This window comes from Canis lupus, chromosome 27, assembly GCF_003254725.2.
Source record: "Canis lupus dingo isolate Sandy chromosome 27, ASM325472v2, whole genome shotgun sequence".
NCBI lineage: Eukaryota > Metazoa > Chordata > Mammalia > Carnivora > Canidae > Canis > Canis lupus.
Window position 1 is genome coordinate 31,849,975 of NC_064269.1, and position 23,812 is coordinate 31,873,786.

The following is a 23,812-nucleotide window of genomic DNA, read 5'->3' on the forward strand; positions in this document are numbered from 1 at the left end:
TTGAAGGTAAATATCTTCTTTATTAAATGAGAAGAGGAAGGGAATGACATAAATGTTCTCTTAAAAGCTACTACCAATTATTGGGATTGCCTAGTCCAAATAGATTTGAAAGATTTAACAAATAAACAAAATCTAGAAAACTATCAATGATTTCCAACCAGCTGATGGGGGAAGATGGTAAAGTTTGAAATGCCCTAATAAAAGACAATTTGCATCCACTATTCTGAGCTGAACTGTATGGCAAGAGAGGATCTGACACTATGAGAACTCTTCATAGCAATGGAGGGGAAATGACTGTGTAAGCTGAAGAAACCACTTCCGAACAGCTGAATTTCAAGACTCCGGCAGATCAATAGGGCAAAAGTAATCAAAATTACAGCCGATGCTGTTGAGAGCGACAGAACCTGTGGTGCATCAGATGATCCCAAACTGAGCAAGCTCATGCAACTCCAGGTGGCTAAACGCTTCCCAGGGACAAATCACCGTGATATCTGCAAGAAAGGGAAGAACTTGTAAGCCGACCCCACCCCCCTAGAGCTTCTTCTATTCACAGAAAAGTCATTCTTCAGGGGTGCCTGGATGGTTCAATGGGTTAAGCATCTGACTCTTGATTTCAGCTCAGGTCAAGATCTCAGGGTGGTGGGATTGAGCTCCATATCAGGCTATGTGCTCAGTAGGGAGTCTGCTGGTGCCTCTCCTCCCTCCCCCCACTTGTGCTTCCTCTCTCTCTCTCTCTCTCTCTTTCTCTCACTAAAATAAATAATAAATAAAAATCTTAAAAAAAAAAAGACACCCTTCAGGCAGAGACACCTCACTCCTCCTATTCGCTGTCTCAGTAACCAGGAAGTTATCTAGAGTGGCCCTACAGCCCTGGAAGGATTAGACTGATTGCTTCATTAATCCCTTACAGGGTTCTGATGCCCCCAGAACAGGCGTCACTAGGTGGGCATCTTCACTGGTTTCATTCTGCAAGGCTTTGGCGAGGTGACCCAAGGTATTGACTACAGCTAGCCTGAGAGGGTGCAAGTCACTGATCAAATGGGGTCTCCTCAAAGCACAACCACTATGGAAGGAATATAGGGGAATTCTAGTCAGGCCAAGGATTAAAATGAGAAATAGAAGCATTTTAAATTCCCATGATCTGGAAATCCACTGTCTTCTTACTCCTTATTCGTTCAGATGCATTCCTTGGGCTTCTCTGACTCACTCTTTAGTTCCTTTACATTTTGAAATGCCTGCTATATCTAGTCACCTACTGAGAGGTAATCTCAAGGCATCTACTAATTCAATTTTTTGCTTAAAAAATATAAAATATTATAATCCCTGAATTACAGAGAAGCTGAATGGAACCCAAAGAGATTAAGTGCCTACAAAAAAAATCTGAGTTATAGAGATGGGACTGGAACCAAGCCAAAGATGTCAGATCTCCCCGCAGTATAAAGCTCTCTCCTGTATTCCAAATATGTTGGCAGAGTTAAGCATATCCTCCAGAGCCCAAAGCAAATCTGCTGCTCTTATATACACCTGGCCAGAATACAGAAGCAGTTGATTTAGCAGAATAGCAAATGAGCTTTATAAAGTAGCCAGAAAATGTATTTGAGATCCCAGAAGTGGCATTTGACTGTAAAAAGCAAATACACTGAGAATTGCTTGGTGAGGACACTGATTACTGATTACAGCATTTATCAAAAGTGTATTGGATGAGTTGAAAACATGTCCACAAAAACCTGCACAATGGTGTTTGTAGCAGTATTATTTGTAATTGTGAAAATTTGGAAGCAAGAAAATGTCTTTTAATAGGATAAGCAAATTGTGATACAGCCATATAATGAAATATTATTCTGTGGCAAAAAAGAAATGAACTATCAAGCCATATGGGGCATAAAGGAATCTTAAATGAATAAATACTGCTAAGTGAAAGAAGCCAGTCTGGAAAAATCTATATACGGTATGATTCTAACTACATGACAATCCGGAAAAGGCAAAAGTTTTGAGAGTAAAAAAGTTCATGATTGTCAAGAGTTTGTGGAGGGTGGGAGAAGGGATGAACAGGGGAAGCCCAGGGGATTTTTAGGGCATATATTCTGTATATGCCTGTAACGGTGGATATGCAACATTGTGTATTTGTCAGAACCTGGACAACACCAAGAATGAATTCTAATATAAGCTATGAATGCTAGTTAATACTAATGTTACCAACATTGGCTCAACAATTATAACAAATATACCATACTAATGAAAGATGCAAATAATAGGGGAAGCTTTGTACAAGGGTATTAAGAGCTCCATACTTTCTGCTTAAGTTTTCTGTAAACGTAAAACTGCTATAAAGAATAAAGTTTAATATTTTTAAAAGAATGTCCAGTAATCTGCATTCATTATCCACCATTTCAAATTATTCTAGCCAACTAAAAAATATTGTATTGGAGACATTCAGTGTGTGGGCCCTGTTCTAGGTGCCAGAGAATATGTAAAAAGAGGAAGTTGGTTAGGGAGGGGTTTGCCTGGGTTGAAAAAAGTCTCCAAGCCCCTCCCTTGTTTCCAATACCTCACTCTGTGGCCTCAGATTGTCACTCAATTCCCCTCTGTCTCAGGTTTCTCTTCTGAAGAAGTGATGAAGTTGGGATAGACTAACCCTGAGAATCTCTCTACCATGAAAGTCGACAAATCACCATATGTCCTCAAGCATTGGTTAATACAACAAGATTTTGTATCTCCGGGGCTTAGCTTGATTTCTGTGAATGTTTGGCTCTGGGCACACGTGTACTTACTTAGGAGGTTCAACTAAGCCCCACACTTCTATGTCTTCCAATATCTGCTGCCTTAGCTATTTCTATAATTTTTCACAGCCCTTTGAGGCCTAACGTATGTAGAGTGGTGAAAGTCCACACTCCTGTGTGGCTCACCTGTTCCTAGCCCCTCCATGCCTGGAATGTCATCTCCAAACCTATGGGGGAAAAAAAGAAAAATTAGCTGACATCAGAGTGAAAAGATCTCAAAATGACTCATTGAGAAAGCTTCCTAAGGGGGAAGAAGAGGTTTAAGTTTTTGTCTTTGAGAAATATTTTTATTTGCGTTGACCTGGGGCAAAGACAATATCACTCAGGCTGGTTTCAGACAGTGTGTCCCAGTGGAGAGAGATTTTCCCCTCGTAAAAATTTAGCCTAAAACAACTGAGAGCCAAAGAGAACTCTCACTGGGGCAATTTAGTCAAGCTCCATTTTTAAAAAAATAGAAATTGGAATAAAGCACAGTACGAAAGATATTAAAATGATTAATTCATCCATTTGGTTAGTTACTCAAAAGCACTTATCAAGCATTTACAATGTGGCGGGCAGTGTATTAAGCATAGGGAATTAAGGAAAAGCTAATTTTCTCCGAGGAACTTCAATCTCAGAGAACAGATGTAAATAAACAAATTTAGTGTAAAACAATTCAAGTTATGATAGTTGAATGTACAAGATGCAAACATGGAAGTAATGATCACATTTGTCCAAGAGAGTCAGGAATGGCTTCACAAGAGAAATTAACATATGGGTGTATGTTAAAGAATAAATAGGGTGTTGCCAAGAAGAGAAAGAAAAATAAAGAACTGAAGACATAACTTTTGCAGCCATAAAAATCAACTCTGCGTTCTGGAAATGGCCAGTGTTTTAGTACTCCAAATTAAACCACAGGGTTTACTGGTAAAAAGGAGTGGTCAAAAAAGTCTGGTAAGGTAAGTCAAAGGTTGCTACAGGCCCCATTTACCATGTTAAATGTGAACACAGACCTGGGGACTGAGAGAAAACCTTCCAGGGCTAACAACGTGATTCAGCAAAGATTGTGGAAATCTTTGTAAGTCTGTTTAATATTGGGAGCATTAATTTCTCAAAAACCAAAGCAAGCTTGTGATGGAAAAAATAATAGCAAATCTTGCTTTTCATTTTGGTCTTACCCTTTCACACCTTTCTTAGGAGGTTTGCTCTTGAATTGGCGTGTCTGTCTCTGCTTGAACTTGGGGGGCCCCTTGCGGGGGGTGGTGGGACCCTGGTTTGAAGCTGGAGGAGCCAAAGTAGTGTTGTCACTCATCCTGATGTCCCTGGGTGTCTGATGGTTCTCTTTCAGGTTCCTTAGATAGTGAGAGGAGGGGAAAAAAAGACCCTTCAGGCTACAGAGACCATTGCTTCTTAGACCCTCACTGGAAGTTCCAGAAAAGCTCAGGACTTTTTGTTAAAACAAAAGGGAAGAACTTACCATCTTTTAAAGAGATTTTCAAGAAAGAGATTTTCACAACAGAGAGATTTACAAACCAAAAATCTAGGTAGATATGTTGCTTCAATGAATTGTCATGAGCTTTCTATGTAAATTTATTATGATATGTACCTCCCCTCTGTGATCACCAGTTCCACTCTCTGTGAAGAGAGGGAAATGGACTAAATGCTACCTACGGTCTTCACAGAACTGGTATGTTCTTTAAGCTTTATATATTTTCCCACCCAACTACATAATAACCTGACTCTTAATGTTTATTGCCTCACATTTTATGGGCTTTTTACCTTCCAGTCCTTATTTTGCTTAAACCTCATGTGATCAAGATACTTCTCTCCTAGTTCTGGGGGATAACAATATAGTCATCTGGACAGGGGAGCTCTGAACCAGAGACACTAACCCGTGCGGTATTTGATACATCTCAGTACACACACACACACACACACACACACACACAGGAACGCAATGGAATATGATTAAGTAGTAAGTTTATGCTTTAACTCCATATCCAGACATGAGGTTCTTTAGCCACAGACCTCTCCGAAATATTCAACATTTTCTCCCATTATCCAAATCATGGACTTACCCAATATGATTTTTTTAAAGGATTTTATTTATCCATTCATGAGAGACAGGGAGAGAGAAAGAGAGAGAGAGGCAGAGACATAGGCAGGGGGAGAAGCAGGCCCCATGCAAGGAGCCTGACGTGGGACTTGATCCCAGGTCTCCAGGACCACGTCCCGGGCCGAAGGCGGCACCAAACCACCAAGCCACCCAGGCTGCCCCCCAATATGATTTTCACAGACTTTTACTTTAACTACAGAAATAGACATTGTCAGGATGCCTGGTGGCTCAGTGGTTGAGCATCTGACTTTGGCTCAGGTTGTGATCCCAGGGTCCTGGGATTGGGTCCCACATCAGGCTCCCTATAGGGAGCCTGCTTCTCCCTCTGCCTCTGTCTGCCTCTTTCTGTGTGTCTATCATGAATAAATAAGATCCTTTTTTTTTAAAAAGGAAGAATTGTACATTGTCTTCTTCAAGTACAAAAATGCATTAATAAGATAAATTTTAAAAGTAAGTCTGCTAATCTAAAGTAATCTAAAGTAATCTAAATCTCCTTTTCTATCACAAAAGTTGGTAACACTTATCCTGGGAAGGAAGATTCTAAAAGGCTCCAAAGAACTGCTAAGTAGCCTTAATCTCTTACCCTGAACCAGTCCTTTCCGTACCCTGCTACCTAGAAGATTTATTTATATAATCTATAAATTATTGATTTATGCTAATATTCTTAGCTCCGACTCTTCCTGGCTATCTTTGGCCCATGCAAATCTTCTTTCTCTTTCTCTGCCACATGGACCATGCCTCAAATCTTATATTTTATAACTTCAAGTTCACCAACTTTTTCTTATTACTTTCAAAATCAGTTTAAATTATCATCCTTGCGTAAAAGATATTTTTCCTTACCTTCTTTTCCCCAATTACTATTTTAATTTTCTCCTTCTAGTTCTCAACTTCTTCAACAGAAATACATTGACTAACCTGTGAGCAGGTATCAAGGATGGTCAATCTGGCCAGGGCTCTGGATCATTTGTTCATGCCATGGATCTTATCTTAATTCCCCACTGGAATGTGCTCCATAAGGCTGCTTTTTCCATTTTTGTTCATTTCTGCGACCTCAAAACCTAGAAAAAGGCCTGGCACATAGCAGGGGTGCCATATATATTTATCCAATGGGTGAATAAATAAATGGAGAAGTTGAACTAATATCTTGAACACTGGGTCATGAGATTCTGACCCTGTGAATTCTCCACTAAACCATAAAGAAGGCAACAATTGGTCTTCTCCTCACAAACCTCTCAGTGGTTTTCAGAAATGGGCTGCCAGTTCATCTGTTTACTGAATCCAGTTCTTGTGCTATGGACCCTCTTTTGCCCTGGTAAACAGGCACAGTTTGTGTCCAAGTATGGTTGGGACTGTGGAAACTGCTGGTGGGCAGCCAAGAGCAACATTATTCTCAGAGTTTACCACCAGTGACTGACACATCCCAGCTCTGACAAAGCTATAGAGGAAAACTAGCGAATTTCTCTCAGATCAAGTTTTTTGGACTTCTCAATTCTTTCAAAATAGTAAGAAAGCACAAACTTTCCTTTAGCTCATCTGGAGAGTTTACTAGCATTAGTATTACCAGATTTAACAAATAAAAATGGAGGACACCCAGTTAAATTTGAATTTCAGGTAAACAACAAATGGGTTTTTTTTAGGATAAGGATATCCCAAATATATCATGATACATACTTATTCAAAAGATTATTTTTTGTTTATCCAAAATTCTAATTTCACTGGGCATCTTTTATTTTTATCTAGAAGTTCTAACTAGGATCCCACTGGGTTAGATCCAGAGCCTATAATATGAAGCCCTAACATAAACTAATCAGTTACCCTTTGGGGGCAATGCAATGTAAAATTTCTGTGCTTTAGAATCAAATAGATATATTCTCAAATTCCTGCTCCACAAGAACTGTTTATGTGACCTTGGACAAATCACATAACTTCTCTGGATCTCATTCCATCTATAAAATGATTCAAATATATCTTATTTTTAGAGTGATGGGGAAAAGTAAAGGGAATAATGTAAACAAGTGTTCAATGTAGAATGCTCAGAAAAACAGTAACTATGTAATAGACCTTAGGAATCAAGGAAGCCAGGCAAACAAATCTATGATTGTGACACAGGTTCACCTGCCCTACCTACACCCTTTCTCCTGGGTGAACTGTTGAAGAGCTCTTGTTATGTACCAGAGAGGTGACTGTCATCAGCACTTGCTGAGTAATCTTCTGCATCCCTCCAACACCCTTTTAATTTATGCCTGGCCTTAAAATTCTGTCTTAAGCTCTCTTTGGATTCCTTGACATCCCCAAAAGCAGCCCCAAAGAACTTAAAAATCACACTTGACTTCCATCTTTCCCTGATTGTACTTCTCCTTTTTTCTTATAAGTTTCTTTTGCATATTTACCTATAAAATTTTGAAGTTACACCTCTAGGCTCAGACAGAGTTCCTTTGTAGGTGTGATGCATTATGTAAAGGAATTCTTCAGAAAGAGTTCTATAATAGGTTCCTGGCTAATCCATGGATCCTCATGACACTCAGAGTTTGCACAATGGGTAAGAATTTTATTTTTATTGTGTCTTTCATGTATAATATTTCATTTTTGAGTATGTAGGACAATCAACTAACTCCTAGAGTGTTAGATGTGCCCCCAGTTCTCTCTTTAAAACCTTTGGAAGGAGCAGAACAAATATGACCATTTCCAGCCTTGGAAGTTAGTCTTGTCCACCACAGATATCACCAAAGGCTAAACTTATCCTGGCCATGCTTTCTTGTGAATTAAAAGGGCATCCCTCAGGCTAAACAATCCTCAATCTAGTCTCAGACTTGATTTTAGCTCTAAGAAGATGTTTCACATTTTTGCCTCCCAGAAGTGTCAAGTAATTCATTCCTTTGTGACGCAGAATGGTTTTCTCTTTTTAAAGCAATATTAGCCCTTCCCCTTTTGGAGACTATGAACTGTTGTCCTACAGAAAGAAGTGGATGCAGCAAAGTAATATGTCAAGGCATGGTTTTATGAGGAACCAAGGTTAGTGTCACCTTGGACCCAAGGCAGCAGAGTTCAGTTGTAGAAAGCTACAGAGGATGATCATCCATAAATCCCAGCTAAGGAAGAGCGATTTCAGAAGGTTCTTGACTCAGATCTCTGATGCTGCTATCATCATCCCAGACTTCCAGGTCTTTCTTTCTTTCTTGGAAAAGATATAAGCAAATAGACAATTCTATTGTTGAAGGACTAAGGGAAAGAGGGGTCAGGAGGAGATAGATGTAGAAGTGCTCTCTTTGCACTGGTGGAGTTGTCCCTAAATGTTACCAGGGTCCTGCTGAAGCAGAGAAAATCAAATAATTTGGAGAGCCAAGGAAGACTCAAACCAAAGCCATGAAAAGACAAGAACAAAAGTCCAGTGAGTACTTTCCTTCAGATTGGAACAAACAAATACTTTGACCTTAGAGGAAGAAGGCTAAGCCATCTGTACTGCATTGAGGTTATTCCTGGCTGGCTCTTGACTCTGTTTCTCCTTATCCTCACTCTTTCATGTCTTCCTCTTGTGTTTTGGTCTTTTTTAGCACGTCTTGGGTGTAAAGAACTGTTTGTTCTGTGGTCATTTAATGCCCCACATCCCTCCTTTCCCAGAAAACTGGGAGCCACAAAAAGGAAGGAATCAGTTTGGAGTTCTTTCAAAATGAATTTAGTAATAAATTTTTGCAGCGACCTTGTAATAATCAAGTTTCACTTATTAGCCTGCTGCATGATATTATAAGGCCATTGTGGTGTACTTCCTTCATGTTTTCCCTAGTTTCATTCCTGGCCCCAGTCCAGGCTCAGATTCAAAGTTCTCTTCTTCCATCTCTTTATTTTAGAGCCACATCAACCCTTCACCACCCACAAAGCCTTTCTTAAACATCAGAAGTTGAGAAATACTCACAGAGTTGAATGTTGCTCCTATAAACTGTCTAGTTGCCCTCTTCACAGCAGATGAATAAAGGACCTTTGCGTCCTGATTTATCTCCCTGTAATACCCACATGCTTCTTAATCCCACTCTTATGAGATTAAAGCACCAACCCAGGTGCAAAGAAGTTGGAAGAATAAGGGGTTAGACTGGGACAGGCTTAGGAATTTTCTGATGATTGAATACTCTCGCGAAACTGACTTGGGCTCTCTCCTGTCAATAAGTAGGTATTAAATCCACAAACACACACAAAGTGTTGATATCCAGGGACATATTCATAATTTGTGATTCAATATCTCTTGTGCTCCTCCATTCCCACTGTTAGTACTTGCTACCCCTCATTTTTTCCCTTTCTCTGACACACACACACCCAATCATAAATCAATCCCCACCACACACACATCATGTCATAATTATTATAAGACTCTAGGTAACTGAGAAGAAGGGAGTGAATCATAATGTCCCTTGCTGCAGTGGAGACACTGGGATGCTAATCATGTGAGCAATGACATTGAAAAGTATACGATATCTCTCCCTAACAGGTAATGTATACATTTCCTCAGTAAGATAGAACCACAAACCAAAAATGACACAAAATGCAGTGATACTTGACAGAGAAAAAGCCCAAGTGGTAGCTGATAACTAATAACTGATGCCATTTATTTGAAAATTGATTGCTGGATCTTCAATATCAAAGGCTTCAGAGTATGAGGCTCAGGCTACAAACCAATTCATTGGCACACTTGACTTCAGTTTTTCGGTTATATTGAGCCACTAGTATTAACTTGTACAACACTATATATAGACCTTAGCTCATATGCTAGTATCAGTAAGTTCTTTTGACAAATTTATCATAGAGAAATGATGTGATTTATTCAACTGCATATAATAAGTTAGTAGTGAAGCCAGGACCAAGGCCCAAATCTTGGAACGCTCTGCATATTCTGCTTCCTTTCTATTATACAACAGCAAAGCAGAATAGACCAAGATGCATGTGTTGCTGATCTCTCTCATGCCTTGTTAGTGAATTGTAATGTGCATTCCCTAAATTGTTACCTGTTGGAGAATTGTACTCCATAAGATTATATAGAGAGAAGGTCAATTTATCCTTCCCAGGAGGGGAAAGATTCTTAACTGACAGCCCCAAGCAGATTACATGGGCTGCTCAACAGCTTATGGGGTTTTTTTGATAAGCTTTCCTTTGGTCTTCACCAAAATTAGAGGAGTTTTGAAGCAGCAAATGCATTGCAGAGCCAGCAGAGTGTTTGGTGTTTGAATGAGTCTTTCTACTCCCACATCTGTGTCTCCATTACCATTCAGACCTTCCTCTATTCTTACACACCAGGCACATAGATATTGAGATTCTTTTTTTTTTAATTTTTTTATTTATTTATGATAGTCACAGAGAGAGAGAGAGAGAGAGAGAGAGGCAGAGACACAGGCAGAGGGAGAAGCAGGCTCCATGCACCGGGAGCCTGATGTGGGATTCGATCCCGGGTCTCCAGGATCGCGCCCTGGGCCAAAGGCAGGCGCCAAACCGCTCCGCCACCCAGGGATCCGATATTGAGATTCTTATCTGTGAAACCCACCCATTCTGTATTTCTTTGTTAAACAACTGCAATTCATGCAGATAGTGAAAAGAAAAATAAGCTGAATGTTCTAGAGTGTTGCTACTCAAAGTGTAACAGCAGCCACACCACTTGGGCATTTGTTAGAAATACAGGACATCAGGCACTGCTCCAGACTTAACTGAACCAGAAGCTGCATTTTAACAAGGTACCAACATAATTTGTTGGCATAGTACCACTGTAGATTCACGTGCAAGCTTAGTTTCACCACATCTCTGCTGTGTGACAAGATTGCCCCTTCTTCAAGTTTCAATTTCTTCATGTCATATGTCATAATGTGCCAAGGTTCTCAATTTTTTCCATCCCAAAACACTTGAGAAAGATAAACCACATTGATCAGTAGCAGGATTTGTAACCAGTGATTCTCAATTTTGGAGGAAGGGGGAGGGTTGTTGTACTGTGACTCTTTGCCCTCCCGGCAAAATGGAGACCCAGAAGAATGGAGAGTGAGGAGTGTGATATATGACCAACTATATAGTTTGAAAAACTCTTCTAAAGTGGTTCTAATTTAGCTCTCAAGGATTTATGATTATAAAATTCTTAAATTGCTTTAAAGACTTAAAAATTTATTTTCCATCCAGCTCTGAGCCAAGATGGAACAGATATACTCCTCCCCCCATTTCTCCTGCAAAGTACAGCTAAAATTCCTAGATATTATACATAGAACAAACACAAGAGTATTTTAAAAGGTCAAGAGAAAAAGAGAGACCAAATAGGGAATTTAGGGCCTTAGGAATAATGTGGCAGTAAATTCCTTGAGTTCTCTTTTTATTTTGTATATTCTGAACTAGAGGCAAGAGAGACAGCAACCCAGAAACACAAACAGGAGCAGACAAAAAAAAAAAAAAATCTTCTCAAAAAAACCTACTCTTTGTAGACAAATGACCAGAAAAGAAGTATTCTAGTTAGGCAAAAAACAATTAGACAAAAATTATCCTATGCCATGGAAATAAATCCAACATCAACAAATACAATATTATGGAGGGGAAAAAAAATGGCCACATCAACCTCATCAGCACAGGTTGAGTAAAGAGACTTCCATCCTGGTCCAGCTATACTTATGTAACCCTGCTCCACCCCCCCGAGTAGTATCAGAGAAGGCCACCTGGAGATCTTAGACTTTCATCTACAACCAGTGATAATAAGGCACCGTCTTCCTTCCTACTAGAATGGTGTTAAGGGGCCCATGTGGGGAATCCGAATTGTCACCACTATTCAACAGTAACAAGGTACCTAAAGAAGAACAAAATGAAAATTTTAGAGCTGAAAAATGCAATTATCAGCATAAAAATTCATTGGATGGGCTTGACAACAGAAAAGAGAAGACAAAAGAAAGAATCAGTGAACTTGAAGCTAGAACAATAGAAATTATCCCATCTGATCAAAAGAGAGAAAATAAATAGAGAAGAAGAAGAAAAAATAAGAAGAGGAGGAGGAGGAGGAGGAGGGGGAAGCAGCTCAGAGACCTCGGAAACTAAAAGATCTAATATTCACATCATTAGAGTTGCAGGACAGAAGAGAAAGATGAGGCTAAAACAAGTACTTGAAAAAATAATGGCTGAAAATTTCCTAAATTTGATGAAAAGCATAAGCCTACGGAATCAAGAAGCTATCAAACCCCAATGGGATAAATCCAAAGAAATCTATGCCAAAGCACATCATAATCAAACCACAAAACTAAAGACAAAACAAATTTTGAAAACAATCAAAAAATATATGTATATCACCTTACCTAGAGGTGAAAACATAGAATGACAGAAGATTTCTCATCAGAAACCAGAGGGCCAGAAGAAAGTAGCACAATATTTTTCAAGTCCTGATCATAGAACTATCGCCTCTGTCTGTGAATTTATCCTTCAGGAATGAAAAGGGGAGAAAAAGCATCTTAATAAAGAAAGACTAAGACAATCTATCACCAGAAGACCTACACTAAAGGAATGATAAAGGAATCTCTTTAAACAGAAAGGACATATTAGGGAAAAAGGAAAATATTGAACATATAGGAAGAAAGAACAACAAAAAAAGAGAAAGTGTGGGATACAAAGGGAAGTGTGGAAGACAGGAAATTCAATCACATCAGCAGGGCCTTATGGAAACTGAAACACTGTTCAAGACACTGTGAAGTTCTAAAGATCTGGTCATTTTGTATCTTCAGGAACTGTATCCATTGTTCTCTGTTCCAAGGCTGTTCTTTCTACCTGTTCCTCTACTACTGCTGCTGCTGCTGCTGCTGAGTCTTAGAAGGTTTGAGTACCCTGGCCAATCAGCAGTAAATACATACTGCCTCCATGACACAGAACAATTCTCCTAGGTTACTTCATTGATCATTGGCTAGACTCATCATGGCTGGCTTTTGATCAGTTATCTATCTCTGATCTTATCAACCAGGTAATGGGGTCACATGGCTCTAAACAAGGTGATTGATGACCAAGAAATTTCTCTGGAAGAACCTTGGCTGTCTGGATACTCTAAATTTTCAAAGACAAGAAATCTTTGCTTGGAAAAGAAGAATTATTGGTATATGTAATGACATCAATGAATATGAAGCACCTTTTACAAAGTGAAAGAATCCAGAGTTGAATGGCTCTATGCTGTCTGATTTCATTAATGACATTCAGAAAAAGCAAAACTATAAGGTTGCAGAACTAATAGGTGGCTGCCAGGGATTGAGAAAAGTTGATGGCATGAAAGGGACAATGCAGTAGATTTTAAAGGGTAATGGAATTACTCTGTATCTTGATTATAGTGGTGAATCTACAACTCCATGCATTTGTCAAAACACATAGAACAGCACACTACAGAGAATGAGAATGAGTTTGCAAATTTAAAAGCTAAATATCAGAAGCACCTGGGTGGCTCAGTGGTTGAGCATCTGCCTTTGGCTGAGGTCTTGATCCCAGGGTCCTAGGATTGAGTCAGGCATCAGGTTCCCCACAGGGAGCCTGTTTCTCCCTCTGCCTATGACTTTGCTTCTCTCTGAGTGTCTCGCATGAATAAACAAAATCTTTTTTTAAAAAAAAAACCTAAATATCATAAAAATACTGTAAAAAATTACGTTCCATAGCTCAATAATCCTTGGTTCTTGATATTTTCTGACAGATGGGAAAGTATCATTAGTCATATACAGAAAGAGAGTTAAAGGGCACTTACTTAGTAATTAAAAGTAATTAAAATTTTAGCTGTCCTACAAGCTCCTTACACAAGCACTAATCTCTAATCCTTCTTTAGTGTTACTTAAAATATCTTTGAGTAGGAAGACACACATCAAAGATACATTTCCTCTGCATTTGGATCCTCCTCAACTGAGATTCCCACTGTGATTAATACACAGCAGATTCCAGAGAGGAATACCCTAAATGTGAAGAAGGAAGATACAAGATTGTCCCTATCTTCTCTTAATACCCCATCATATTTATGCATTTTCCAGGACAACATTGTTAATCTTGAAAGAAATAACTTATTAAATAGTAATACAATACTCTCTTTCAGAAAATAGGGAAGAGGGAATAGTTCTCAGCTAATTTCATGAGGCCAGTTTTACCTTCATAAGACTTTTTAACACTAAAACCAAAGAGAGTAAAAAGGAAAAATACTGATCAATCTTTCTCAAGAATTTAGCTGTAAAAATCCTTAACAAAATAATAGCAAGTCAAATACGGGACTATATAAAAATAATGCACCATGACCAAGTGAAATTTATTCCATGTATGCAAGACTATTTAAAGCCTAATCAATTGACATAATGTGCTACAGCAACAGTTTAAAGAAGAAAAATCATACAATCATATCAATTGACACAAATGCACAAAAAATGCATTTGGCATAACCTAGTACCCATTTACGATGACTCCCAGGAAACTATAAATAGAAGGGAACTCATAAAGACCATCTTAAAAAAAAATCCTACAACTAACCTCATATTATTTGTGAAAGATTGAATGTTTTTTTCTCTAAGATCAGGGACAAGTCAAGGATGTATGCTCTCATCACCTTTCTTCAACGTGATACTGAAAGGTCTGGCCAATGCAATCAGGAATGAAAAAATACAAAGAATATAGTTAGGAAATGAAGAAATGAGGCTGTTTCTATTTACAAATGACATGATTGTTTACATAGAAAATCCTAAGGAATCTGCATTTTAAAACTATCCTATAAACTAATAAGTGAGTTCAGTAATGTTGAAGCCTATAATTTTTTAAGATTTTATTTATTTATTCATCAGAGACACAGAGAAAGGCAGAGACATAGGCAGAGGGAGAAGCAGGCTCCTCACAGGGATCCTGATGTGAGACTCAGTCCGTAAACTGGAATCACACCCTGAGCCAAAGGCGGATGCTCAACCGCTGAGCCACCCAGACATCCCAGAAGCATACTAAATTAATATAGAAAAATCTATTGCATTTATATGTAACAATGAATAAATGGAAACTGACATTTAAAAAGTAACATAATTCACAATTGCTCTAAAGAAAATGAAAGCTTAGGTATAAATCTAACAAAGCATGCACAAGATTCGTATGATTAAAAACTACAAAATCTAATTTAAAAGAACTCAAAACAACCTAAATAGTTGAAAAAACATACCATGCTTATGGATGAGAAAACTCAACATAGTAAAGACGTCAATTCTCACTAAATTGATCTCTTTTTATTGCAATTCCTTTCAAAATCTCAGCAAAGCTTTCAATAGACACAGATAAATTTATTCCAAAATTTATAGCCAAGACCAATTTTGAAAAAGAAGAAAGTAGGGTGGGAAGGAATCACTCTTCCTATTGTTAAGGCTTACTATATAGCTACAGTAGTCAAGACAATGTGGTATGGACAGAGTGATAGATACACAGATCAGTGGAACAGTAAAGAACACAAGTGTATACCTACACAAACATACCCAATTAATTTTTGATAAAGGTGCAAAAGCAACTCAATGGAAGGAGGAAACTCTGTTCAACAAATGGTGCTGGAGAATGAACGTCTAAGTCCTGGACAAATGGTGCTGAGCATTGACACTTTATCCATGGACATCCATAAGGAAACAAACAAAAACAGTGAATTTTAACCTAAATTTCACACTTTAAGCACCTAAAATTCCACACCTAACTGCCACACCTTGTATAAAAACTAGTTCAATGTGTATCACAGACTTACATGTACAATGTAAATCTATAAAGATTTAGAAAAGAAATAGGAGAAAATTTTCAGGGCCTTGTAATAAGCAATGAGGTCTTAGACTTGCCAGCAAATGTACTTAACGGGAAAATCTAATGTATTTGGCCTCATCGAAATTAAAACTTTTCTGAGGGGGGCACTTGATGGGATGAGTACTGGGTGATATGCTATATGTTGGCAAATTGAACTCCAAAAGAAAAAGAAAGAAAGAAAGAAAGAAAGAAAGAAAGAAAGAAAGAAAGAAAGAAAGAAAGAAAGAGAAAGAAAGAAAGAAATTACAACTTTTGTTCTTTGAAAAACTCTTTTAAGAGAATAAAAAAAACAAACTTCATGCTGGGAGCAAATATTTGCAAATTACACATCCAACAAAGGATTTACATCTAGAATATACAAAGAACTGTCAAAACTCAATATTAAAAAGGCAAACGTGCTAATTAGAAAATGGACAAAAAATACAAATAAACATTTCACTGATAATTATACAGATGGCAATAAGCACATAAATAGATGTTCACCGTAATCATCCATTAGGGAAATGTAAATTAAAACCGCAATGAGGAAATGAATCAGGTAAGGCTATCTGGAAGAAGAGCATTCCTCAGAGAGAATAACTCCTGAAATGGGAACTCACTTCTCATGTAACGATTATCAAGGGAGCAGGAGACTAGAATGGAGAAAAGAGGAGTCTGGAGTGGTGCAAGGGGCCAGATCATGAGAGCATGAGTTATCTAATAACATAAAAATTACCTCAGAATTTGGCAGCTCATAACAATAAAAATTTATTATATTTCATGGTTTCTGAAGGTCTATTCAGGAGTAGTGTAACTGGGGGGTTCCTGCGCTGTCTTTCATGAGGGGGAGTCAGGCTGCTGGGACTGCAGTCATCTGGAGCTGGAAGATTCACTTCCCACATAGCTCACTCGTATGGCTGTCAGCAGAAATCCCCAGTTTCTCACCATGTAGATCACTCTATATGTCACTCACATGTCACTTCAGTATCCTTATGACACGGCACCTAGCTTCCCCCAGAACAAATGATCTAAGAGATCAAGAAAGAAAGTACAATGTCTTTTATAACATAGCTTCAAAACTGATTGTAGCATCACTTTTGCCATGCTCTATTGGTCACACAGACCAAGCCTGATACAACGTGATCAAGGATGATAACCAGGATCATTGGGGCCATCTTGGAGACGGCTCACCACAATGAGCAAACCTGCAGACCATGGTAAGTGCTTCCATTTTATTGCAAATGGGTAAGAGGTCCCTAGAAGTTTCAGATGGAAGGAATGATCTAGTCATGAGTGTGCTTCTTACTCTGGCTACTCTGAGAATAAAGCATTAGGCTGTTATGGAAGTGGAAAAAATACAAGGAAGCTATCTTAAAAGTCCACCGGAGGCATGATGAAGTACAGCTAGGCTGTTAGCAGAGGAGATGAAAAGTAGCCAGCAGGTTATATACTGAAAGCAGAGTTTGCATAAAACAGGATATTCCTAGATGTGGCCAACTTTTCTTTTTATACTTTCTCAGCATTGTCTTATCCATTTCTATGGTTTAAACCGGTGTTTCTCAAATGTCACAATTTACCTGCAGAGTTTTTTAAAACAGATTCCTGGCTCCAACCCTAGAGATTCTGATATCATGGGTCTGGATTTGGCCTAATAATTTGCATTTCTAACAAATTCCTGGATGATGCCCATCTGCTGATCCACAGACCACACTTTGGGTAACTTGGTTGAAACCACTATCCATAGCCTGATGAAGTATGAATCATTAGTCTACAGTTGAAATCTAGGCTTATATATCTTTCTGTCTATAGAAAAAGTACAGTTGAAATGGTACAGTTGTTTTCTTTTTTCTCTTAAGATTTTATTTATTTATTCATGAGAAACACAGAAAGAGAGGCAGAGACATAGCCAGAGGGAGAAGTAGGCCGCCTGCGGGGAGCCCCATGTGGAACTCGATCCCAGGACCCCAGGATCATGACCTGAACCAAAGACAGACATTCAACCACTGAGCCACCCAGGCATCCATGGCACAGTTGTTTTCAAATTCAACATGTCCAAACTCAAGTCATAATCTCCCCCAACACATCTGATTTTTCTTTTTTCTTTTCTATATCAATTGATAGTACCACCAAGAACCCTGTCATTCTTGAAAGAAACCTGTAAGTCCTTGTCCCTCTTCATCATCATCCTTCACATCCCTCCAAAGACCAAGTCATGCCAATGTCACCTAAGTATTTCTTGCACCTGACCACCTCTGTCTATTCCCACTGTGAGTACTTTAGTTAAGGCTTAAATAGTCTCCAACCTGGTTTTGTTCCCATCAAACCCATCAACACAGCTACCAGAGAAAACTACAGGGTAAAACACAAAACTGTTCAGGGGACTCCTTTATTTTTTTGTGGTTCTCCATCACTGGCAGGATCAAGACCAAGTTCCTTATTCGCATAGCATAAGAGGTCCATTAGGATGTGACCCTCCACCTGCCCCACTCCAGGCACATTTATCATCATTATATGATGTTCATTTTGAAGTCCAGCAACCTCGAGCTGCTTCTTTATAATTCCCGCACATACATTTTAGGATGCCACACCTTTCTCACGGTTTCCCTTTCCTCAAATGCCTTCTCCTCCACTTCCAACACTTCCCATGTCAAGTACCCAATGTCTACTCACTTGGTAGACTTGGCACTGTAGTCACTTCCTCCAAGATGTATTCCTTGATGTCCTTGCTAACTTCTCTCATAATACACTGTGTACATTTCTTTTCCCAAGCTCACCCCCCAAAATTAATTTGTTTATTTCTGTCTTTCTCATTACATTATTAGCAACAAAAGATCTAGGACTGTGACTTAGGAGTGGGTTTATCTCTGCTGCTATGCACAGTTGCTGGGATATAGCTGGGAATTCTTAAGGACTTGTTGAATTTGGAAATGAATCTTTATACCAAGGCCATGAGCCCCTGCAGAATACAGATTGGTCTCCGTGACTCCTATGGACACATGACTATACTCACATTCATATTTGTTCTTCCCCAAGGCAACACTCTAACCAGAGGAAAGAAAAGGAGCAGGAGTGTAGAATGTAGGTATTTCTATCTAATTTAGAAAGATACATATCTACTAAGGAACTTTGCTCAGTTTTTTGCATAATTCAGGTAAATATTATGATAGCCATTCTACATAATACAAGACATGTAAGACACAGCCCCTTCCTTACACATTTTATATTTTGATGTAGAAATAACTCTACTATTCAGAAAATAATTACTTAACACAAAGCAAAGTCCTAAATTAAATTGTATAAACAGTTCACACTCTAATTCAGAAAAAAATATAATCTAGGATCTAGGATAAGATCAAAGCTGGAAATCTTCAAAGAAGAAGAAGGTAATATATACGAAATAGATGTGTGTTGGCTGATGGTGAGCACTTAGATGAAAAAGACTCTCTCCCAGTCAATCTCATATGTAGTCTGCAATAATAAGCATCAAAATGTAATGTGGAAATGATGATGGTGATGATTTTTTTAGCCTCAATCATTTATTGAGTATTGAGCAGTTACTCTATAGTACGCACCCTGCTGGATGCTTCCTCACACATTATTTCCAACACTTCCTGCAATGTTGGATTTTGATATCATTCCTCTTTTACAGGTGGGTAAACTGAGGCTTGAAGAAACGAAACCATGGCCGGAGATACATTGATGGGAAGACACAGAGCCAGGACATCCATCTAACTGCAATGCCCCACTTCCGCCCCCTAGCCAGCCTGCTAACAGTGCCTTGTGGACACATTTCTGAATGGACAGCTTTCAGGGTTGAAAGTCATCTCTGAGAATTTATTGTCTCAACATGGAGCCACAAAGAAATAGGTCTGTGCAAAAAAGAGAAAGTTTTAACAGTTTTAACAGTCTGCCGTAGCCTTTTGCCACTTTTTGAGGCTCATGACCCATGGAAGATTTGTCTAGAATTTACCTTTCAGTCATATGCTTGTAACAACAAAGAAAAGATGGAAAATACTTTAATGGTTTGGTAATTTTTTAAAAGATTTTTTATTTATTTATTCATGAGAGACACAGAAACAGAGAGAGAGAGAGACAGAAGCAGGCTCCATGCAGGGAGCCCAACCCCCATCCCATGCAGGGAGCCCAACGTGGGAGTCGATCCCGGGTCTCCAGGATCACACCTGGGCCAAAGGCAGCGCTAAACCGCTGAGCCACCCGGGCTGCCCGGTTTGGTCATTTTTCTGGAAATTCTTAAGCAGGTTTCCAAGTCCTGTTGATTTCATTTGGTAGCAGCTAAGATCCTTAAAGGAAGAGCATCCTTACTGCTCGAGGGAGAACGCCTCCCATGGTAGGCCTCTTCAAAGAGTCTCTTTGCCTCTTTTCCCAACTGATAAACACAGGTCAATAGTGAACTATGAAAAATGAGAAATGGGAATTTCAGAGAGATCCCTGCCCTGAAGTGACGTCAGGAGGTATTTTAGGAAAACATGACAGTTGTCCTCTAAGCTACTGAAAGCCCATTGCTATATCATCAAGAAAGGGCTTTAAATTAGCAATTCTTAATCCTTTTGAGATAATGGACTGAGAATTTGCTGAAAGTTATGAATGCTGTCTCCCACCCCATTAAATACACACACACTGCACACACAAAAAAACCCTGTTTGACTAGTTCTGTCTTCCTTAATAACGTGAGAAATAGGGAGTGGCATGTAGACTATGAATCTACCATTCCCAATTTTTAAATCCTTCTTGTTCTAAATAATTTATTCTATCTGGGTTATTTTTTAATTATCTGTCACCCCTAGAACATAATTTCCACAAGAGAACAGAGAGTTTGTCTGGTGTCTACTGCTGTTTCACTGGTACTTACAACAGTAGCTGGCGGGGGGGGGGGGGTGGTAAGGTGCTCCACAAATATTATTGAAAGAAGAAATGTGTCCCCTCTTGAGAGTACTGAGCTACAAAATTTACTCTCTTCCATGTGAATTAATATTTGCTTCGATTTATAATTCAGTCAGATACTTTCAAGGGCTAGTTTCTATCCATATCATTTTGAAATTTACAAACTAAGTTTGTATTCGGTTTTCAGTACTTTTGCTAATTTTAATTATATACTGTTTTCCTTTTTCTATTTTTCTATATTAATATTTTTTTCTCCCACCAAATGACCACCATCTTGACTGTTTCGGTTCCGGTGACTAAAGATAACAATCTATCTGGTAGCCTCAATTTACAAAATAAGTGGAACAAAATGCACCATGTTTAAACGACAGCAAAATAAATGCCAATTTCTCCAAATATACTTGCTTTATTAGTCAGCTCTACACATATTGAAACAATGTAAATATTGAATATTGAAATGTTAGCATAAATAAGCATTTTTTATTGACAGCAGCATCCGTAGTGTATGGAATAAATGTGGCTTCAATGTTTAAACAATGATCCTTTAAATGGTTTAAATATGGCAACTTGTTCCCATTTAAATTACTTCACAAACCATTTCCTTAAATATGGTATGAAGTCCATTTTAGTACTTGTTAAATTACCACATATTCTGAGTTAGAAGACTATGAATTAAATGAAGTTTTAAGCTATTTTGTAATCCGCATTCCTAGGTTTAATCAAAAGCAGTGCCTTACTTTTTTATTAATTAAATAAATTAGTGAAAACTACAGCAAGTAACATTTGATTGTGCTGCAGTAAAAAGCTACATTTTGAAATTATAACTAGCAAAACCAAAAACCTATTTGAGGGCAATTTTTTTAAGTTTAAGGCCACGTAAACACAGTTAACATTTGTAATTCCTTGCCACTCTGCATTCGCTGCCAGCAAACTTTCAAGATATCTGGCTGGTAAGAAAGCTGGCAGAGACCAGATAGGAACAGAAGTCAGTGGTATGAAGTAAAGCTGATGTGAATCTATTGCTACTGGTTTTAGGCTACTTGCCTCAGTAAGCTTATGCACAGCAATGACTCGATTTTTAGACATATCCACACAATTATCCATAGCACTCAAAGGTTATGGCCTCAATCCCCTTGCATGAACACTCATGCATGTCTGTGTCCACACTCATATGGGCAGTCGTGTTCCGACATGTGCCATTAATTGACAAGAACACTGTTCAGTTGACTGATCAAGAGATACGCAGTGCAAAGGAACAGGATTTGAGACAGCCCAGGGTTTCCTCTTCTAGTAGGTTTAAAACATTTTTTTTCCTCACTAACTTCCTTCCTGTTCTAACTGCCAGTACTCAGAAGGCAGAGTGAGAGACAGAGGCACCCCAGAGAGCTGTGAGCCACTGAATGTAAGTTGAAATACCTCGAGGTCGAGGTTGGGGAGGCTATAGGCGGGCACAGGGAGAAAGGGAGGCAAGCTCTCAGCTAGCCTAGGACCCTCTCCAGCTTACTTTCTTTAGATTATCTCTGAAACAAACTTTATGATAAGAAAGTACAGTTCTGCAGAGAAGGGGAAGTCAGAGCAGGGAATCTTAGCAATGACTCAGGGGAGAGAGCTCAGTGAGGGAGAGGAGGGTGTGCCCTGCAGTCCTGGGAAAGAGATCCTGAGTGTCTGGAAAAAGGACTATGAGTGCAATTACTGGGCAGTGCCCGGAGGGGTTTCCTACAAGGTAGGAGTGGGCATCCAGCCAAATTCAGAAGCAAAAAGACTGTAGACCCACACTGGTGTGGAACATGCTAGTAGATGAGGGGTTGCTGCTGGGGTGGAGATATGTGGTTTCCTGTTTTTAGGTAGATGTAAAGAGAAAAGAGACTGATTGAAAAGAAAAAAGATAAAGACTCAAAGCTGTCAAGCATAAAACTGTTTTTCACTAAAGAATTTTTCTGGTGATATAGGAGAAATGCATAAGGAAAGCTTCCCTTAGGGTACTGTGGGGTTTAACCATCAAGGGGGAGGAATGGTAGGACAGTGTTATTTACTCATCAGTCATAGAGGGATTGATTTCTACCATTAACAAAGGCCACTTAGTAAATCCCTGCGGTCAGATGGGCAGAAAGGTAGTTGCTGTTGTTGCTTTAAAAAAAAAAGGTTAATAATAATAATACTAATAATAATATAAATAATAATAGCTCTTTACATCTGAGAGAACTAAAAGCAAATATAGAAGACACCAAATAATTTATTAAGAGATGGGTTCTACATCCAGTTAGCCCCGCTAGGACACCTGATCCCTGAGCCTTCAAAACGTAAAGGACTGAATTTGGTGACCATTAGAAGCGCTTTAGGCATGATCTGAAATTCTTTCTTCCCTGTAGAGGATGCTCCCGTCAGCACGTTTTATCAACCTGGTGTGTCATTAAACTCTAGACATAGGGTTACTTGTGACCTGGGTCTGATAAACCCCGGGCTGTTCCTTCCTTCAAGGTCAAGCAAGGAAGGCTGACTGCTCTCCCAGAGAGGTCCCAGAGTCACCCTTTCCTGTGAAGCCACTGGTATCAGGGCTAACATGTTGGGTCCTCCCTGCAGGACTGAAGGAGCCAGGGAAATCAAGAGGTTTGGCCACAGGCAGACATCACTGATGTTTGCCACTGCTTTGTTTCGTTAAGGTTACAAGAAAATATCCTTCCCCAATCCAAACATGACATAAGCGTAGTAATAAGATCATCTTACTCTTTCGTGAGAGGTGTAGAGGTCTGAGAGAAGGGTTCATTCTCCATTCGTGCCGCCCAGACCCAGCACACGTGAAATAACCATGTTACAGATGAGCAAAAACTGACTGGCATGTTCCAGAAACTGGGATTTAGTTCTTCCTTGTTTGGGAGAGCATGAATTTGTCCCCAGGGAAGTATGCTGGGAGCAACATTGAGGTTTGGTTTTCAGTGGAAGCTCAGCAAGCAGAGTCATTCTGATGGAAAGATTGGCTTGGGCCAATTTATGGGAACATGATATATTACAGATTTCAGCTAGCAGGAAGAGAGAAGCCCCAGAGACTACAAACTAGGCAGATAGAGGAAGAGAACCAACATCTGTTAAGTGCCTTTTCTTTGTCAAGCCTGGTGGTAGAAACTTTCAAATTTGAATCCTGAGAGGATAGTAAGTGTTAAATTATTTGACTAAAGTCACAGGAAAAAAAAAAAAAAAGAGGAAGAACCAATAGCTACAATGCCTTAGAAGGACATTTTAGGAAATGTCCCTTGGGGGGGAATTTTCTTTAACCCCACATTCTGGGCATCCTTTT

General features: G+C 39.0%; 2 protein-coding genes across 4 annotated transcripts in view; one reads left to right on the top strand and one right to left on the bottom strand.

Moving 5' to 3' along the window:
* PDE6H (phosphodiesterase 6H) lies at nt 1-23,406 on the bottom strand. 3 transcript variants are annotated; one of them, XM_025455192.3, is made up of 4 exons: nt 23,245-23,406; nt 3,938-4,111; nt 2,907-2,947; nt 1-491 (listed from the first exon to the last, which is right to left on the bottom strand). In XM_025455192.3, the coding sequence occupies exons 1-4, from the start codon at nt 23,355-23,357 to the stop codon at nt 415-417; spliced, it is 405 nt and encodes a 134-aa protein (XP_025310977.1). In that variant the 5' UTR covers nt 23,358-23,406; the 3' UTR covers nt 1-414. The 3 variants fall into 3 exon arrangements, with proteins under 3 accessions (XP_025310977.1, XP_025310980.1, XP_025310979.1); XM_025455195.3 differs by lacking the exon at nt 23,245-23,406 and adding an exon at nt 5,716-6,148; XM_025455194.3 differs by lacking the exon at nt 23,245-23,406 and adding an exon at nt 5,791-6,143.
* Nucleotides 21,765-23,812, top strand: part of ARHGDIB (Rho GDP dissociation inhibitor beta) — a 19,182-nt gene continuing 17,134 nt past the window's right edge. Inside the window, exon 1 of the mRNA XM_025455191.3 lies at nt 21,765-21,922. The gene's annotated coding sequence lies outside the window, so the exon portion shown is untranslated. The remainder of the gene's footprint in view (nt 21,923-23,812) is intronic.

What these genes read in the sequence shown, in the direction of transcription:
- PDE6H (XM_025455192.3), bottom strand. Translation starts at nt 23,357, where the DNA reads ATGCCAGTCAGTTTTTGCTCATCTGTAACATGGTTATTTCACGTGTGC. An exon ending in TCTACACCTCTCACGAAAGA is followed by an intron (nt 4,112 to 23,244) that starts GTAAGATGATCT and finishes TCACTATCTAAG; the next exon opens with GAACCTGAAAGAGAACCATC. An exon ending in CCTAAGAAAGGTGTGAAAGG is followed by an intron (nt 2,948 to 3,937) that starts GTAAGACCAAAA and finishes TTTCCCCCATAG; the next exon opens with GTTTGGAGATGACATTCCAG.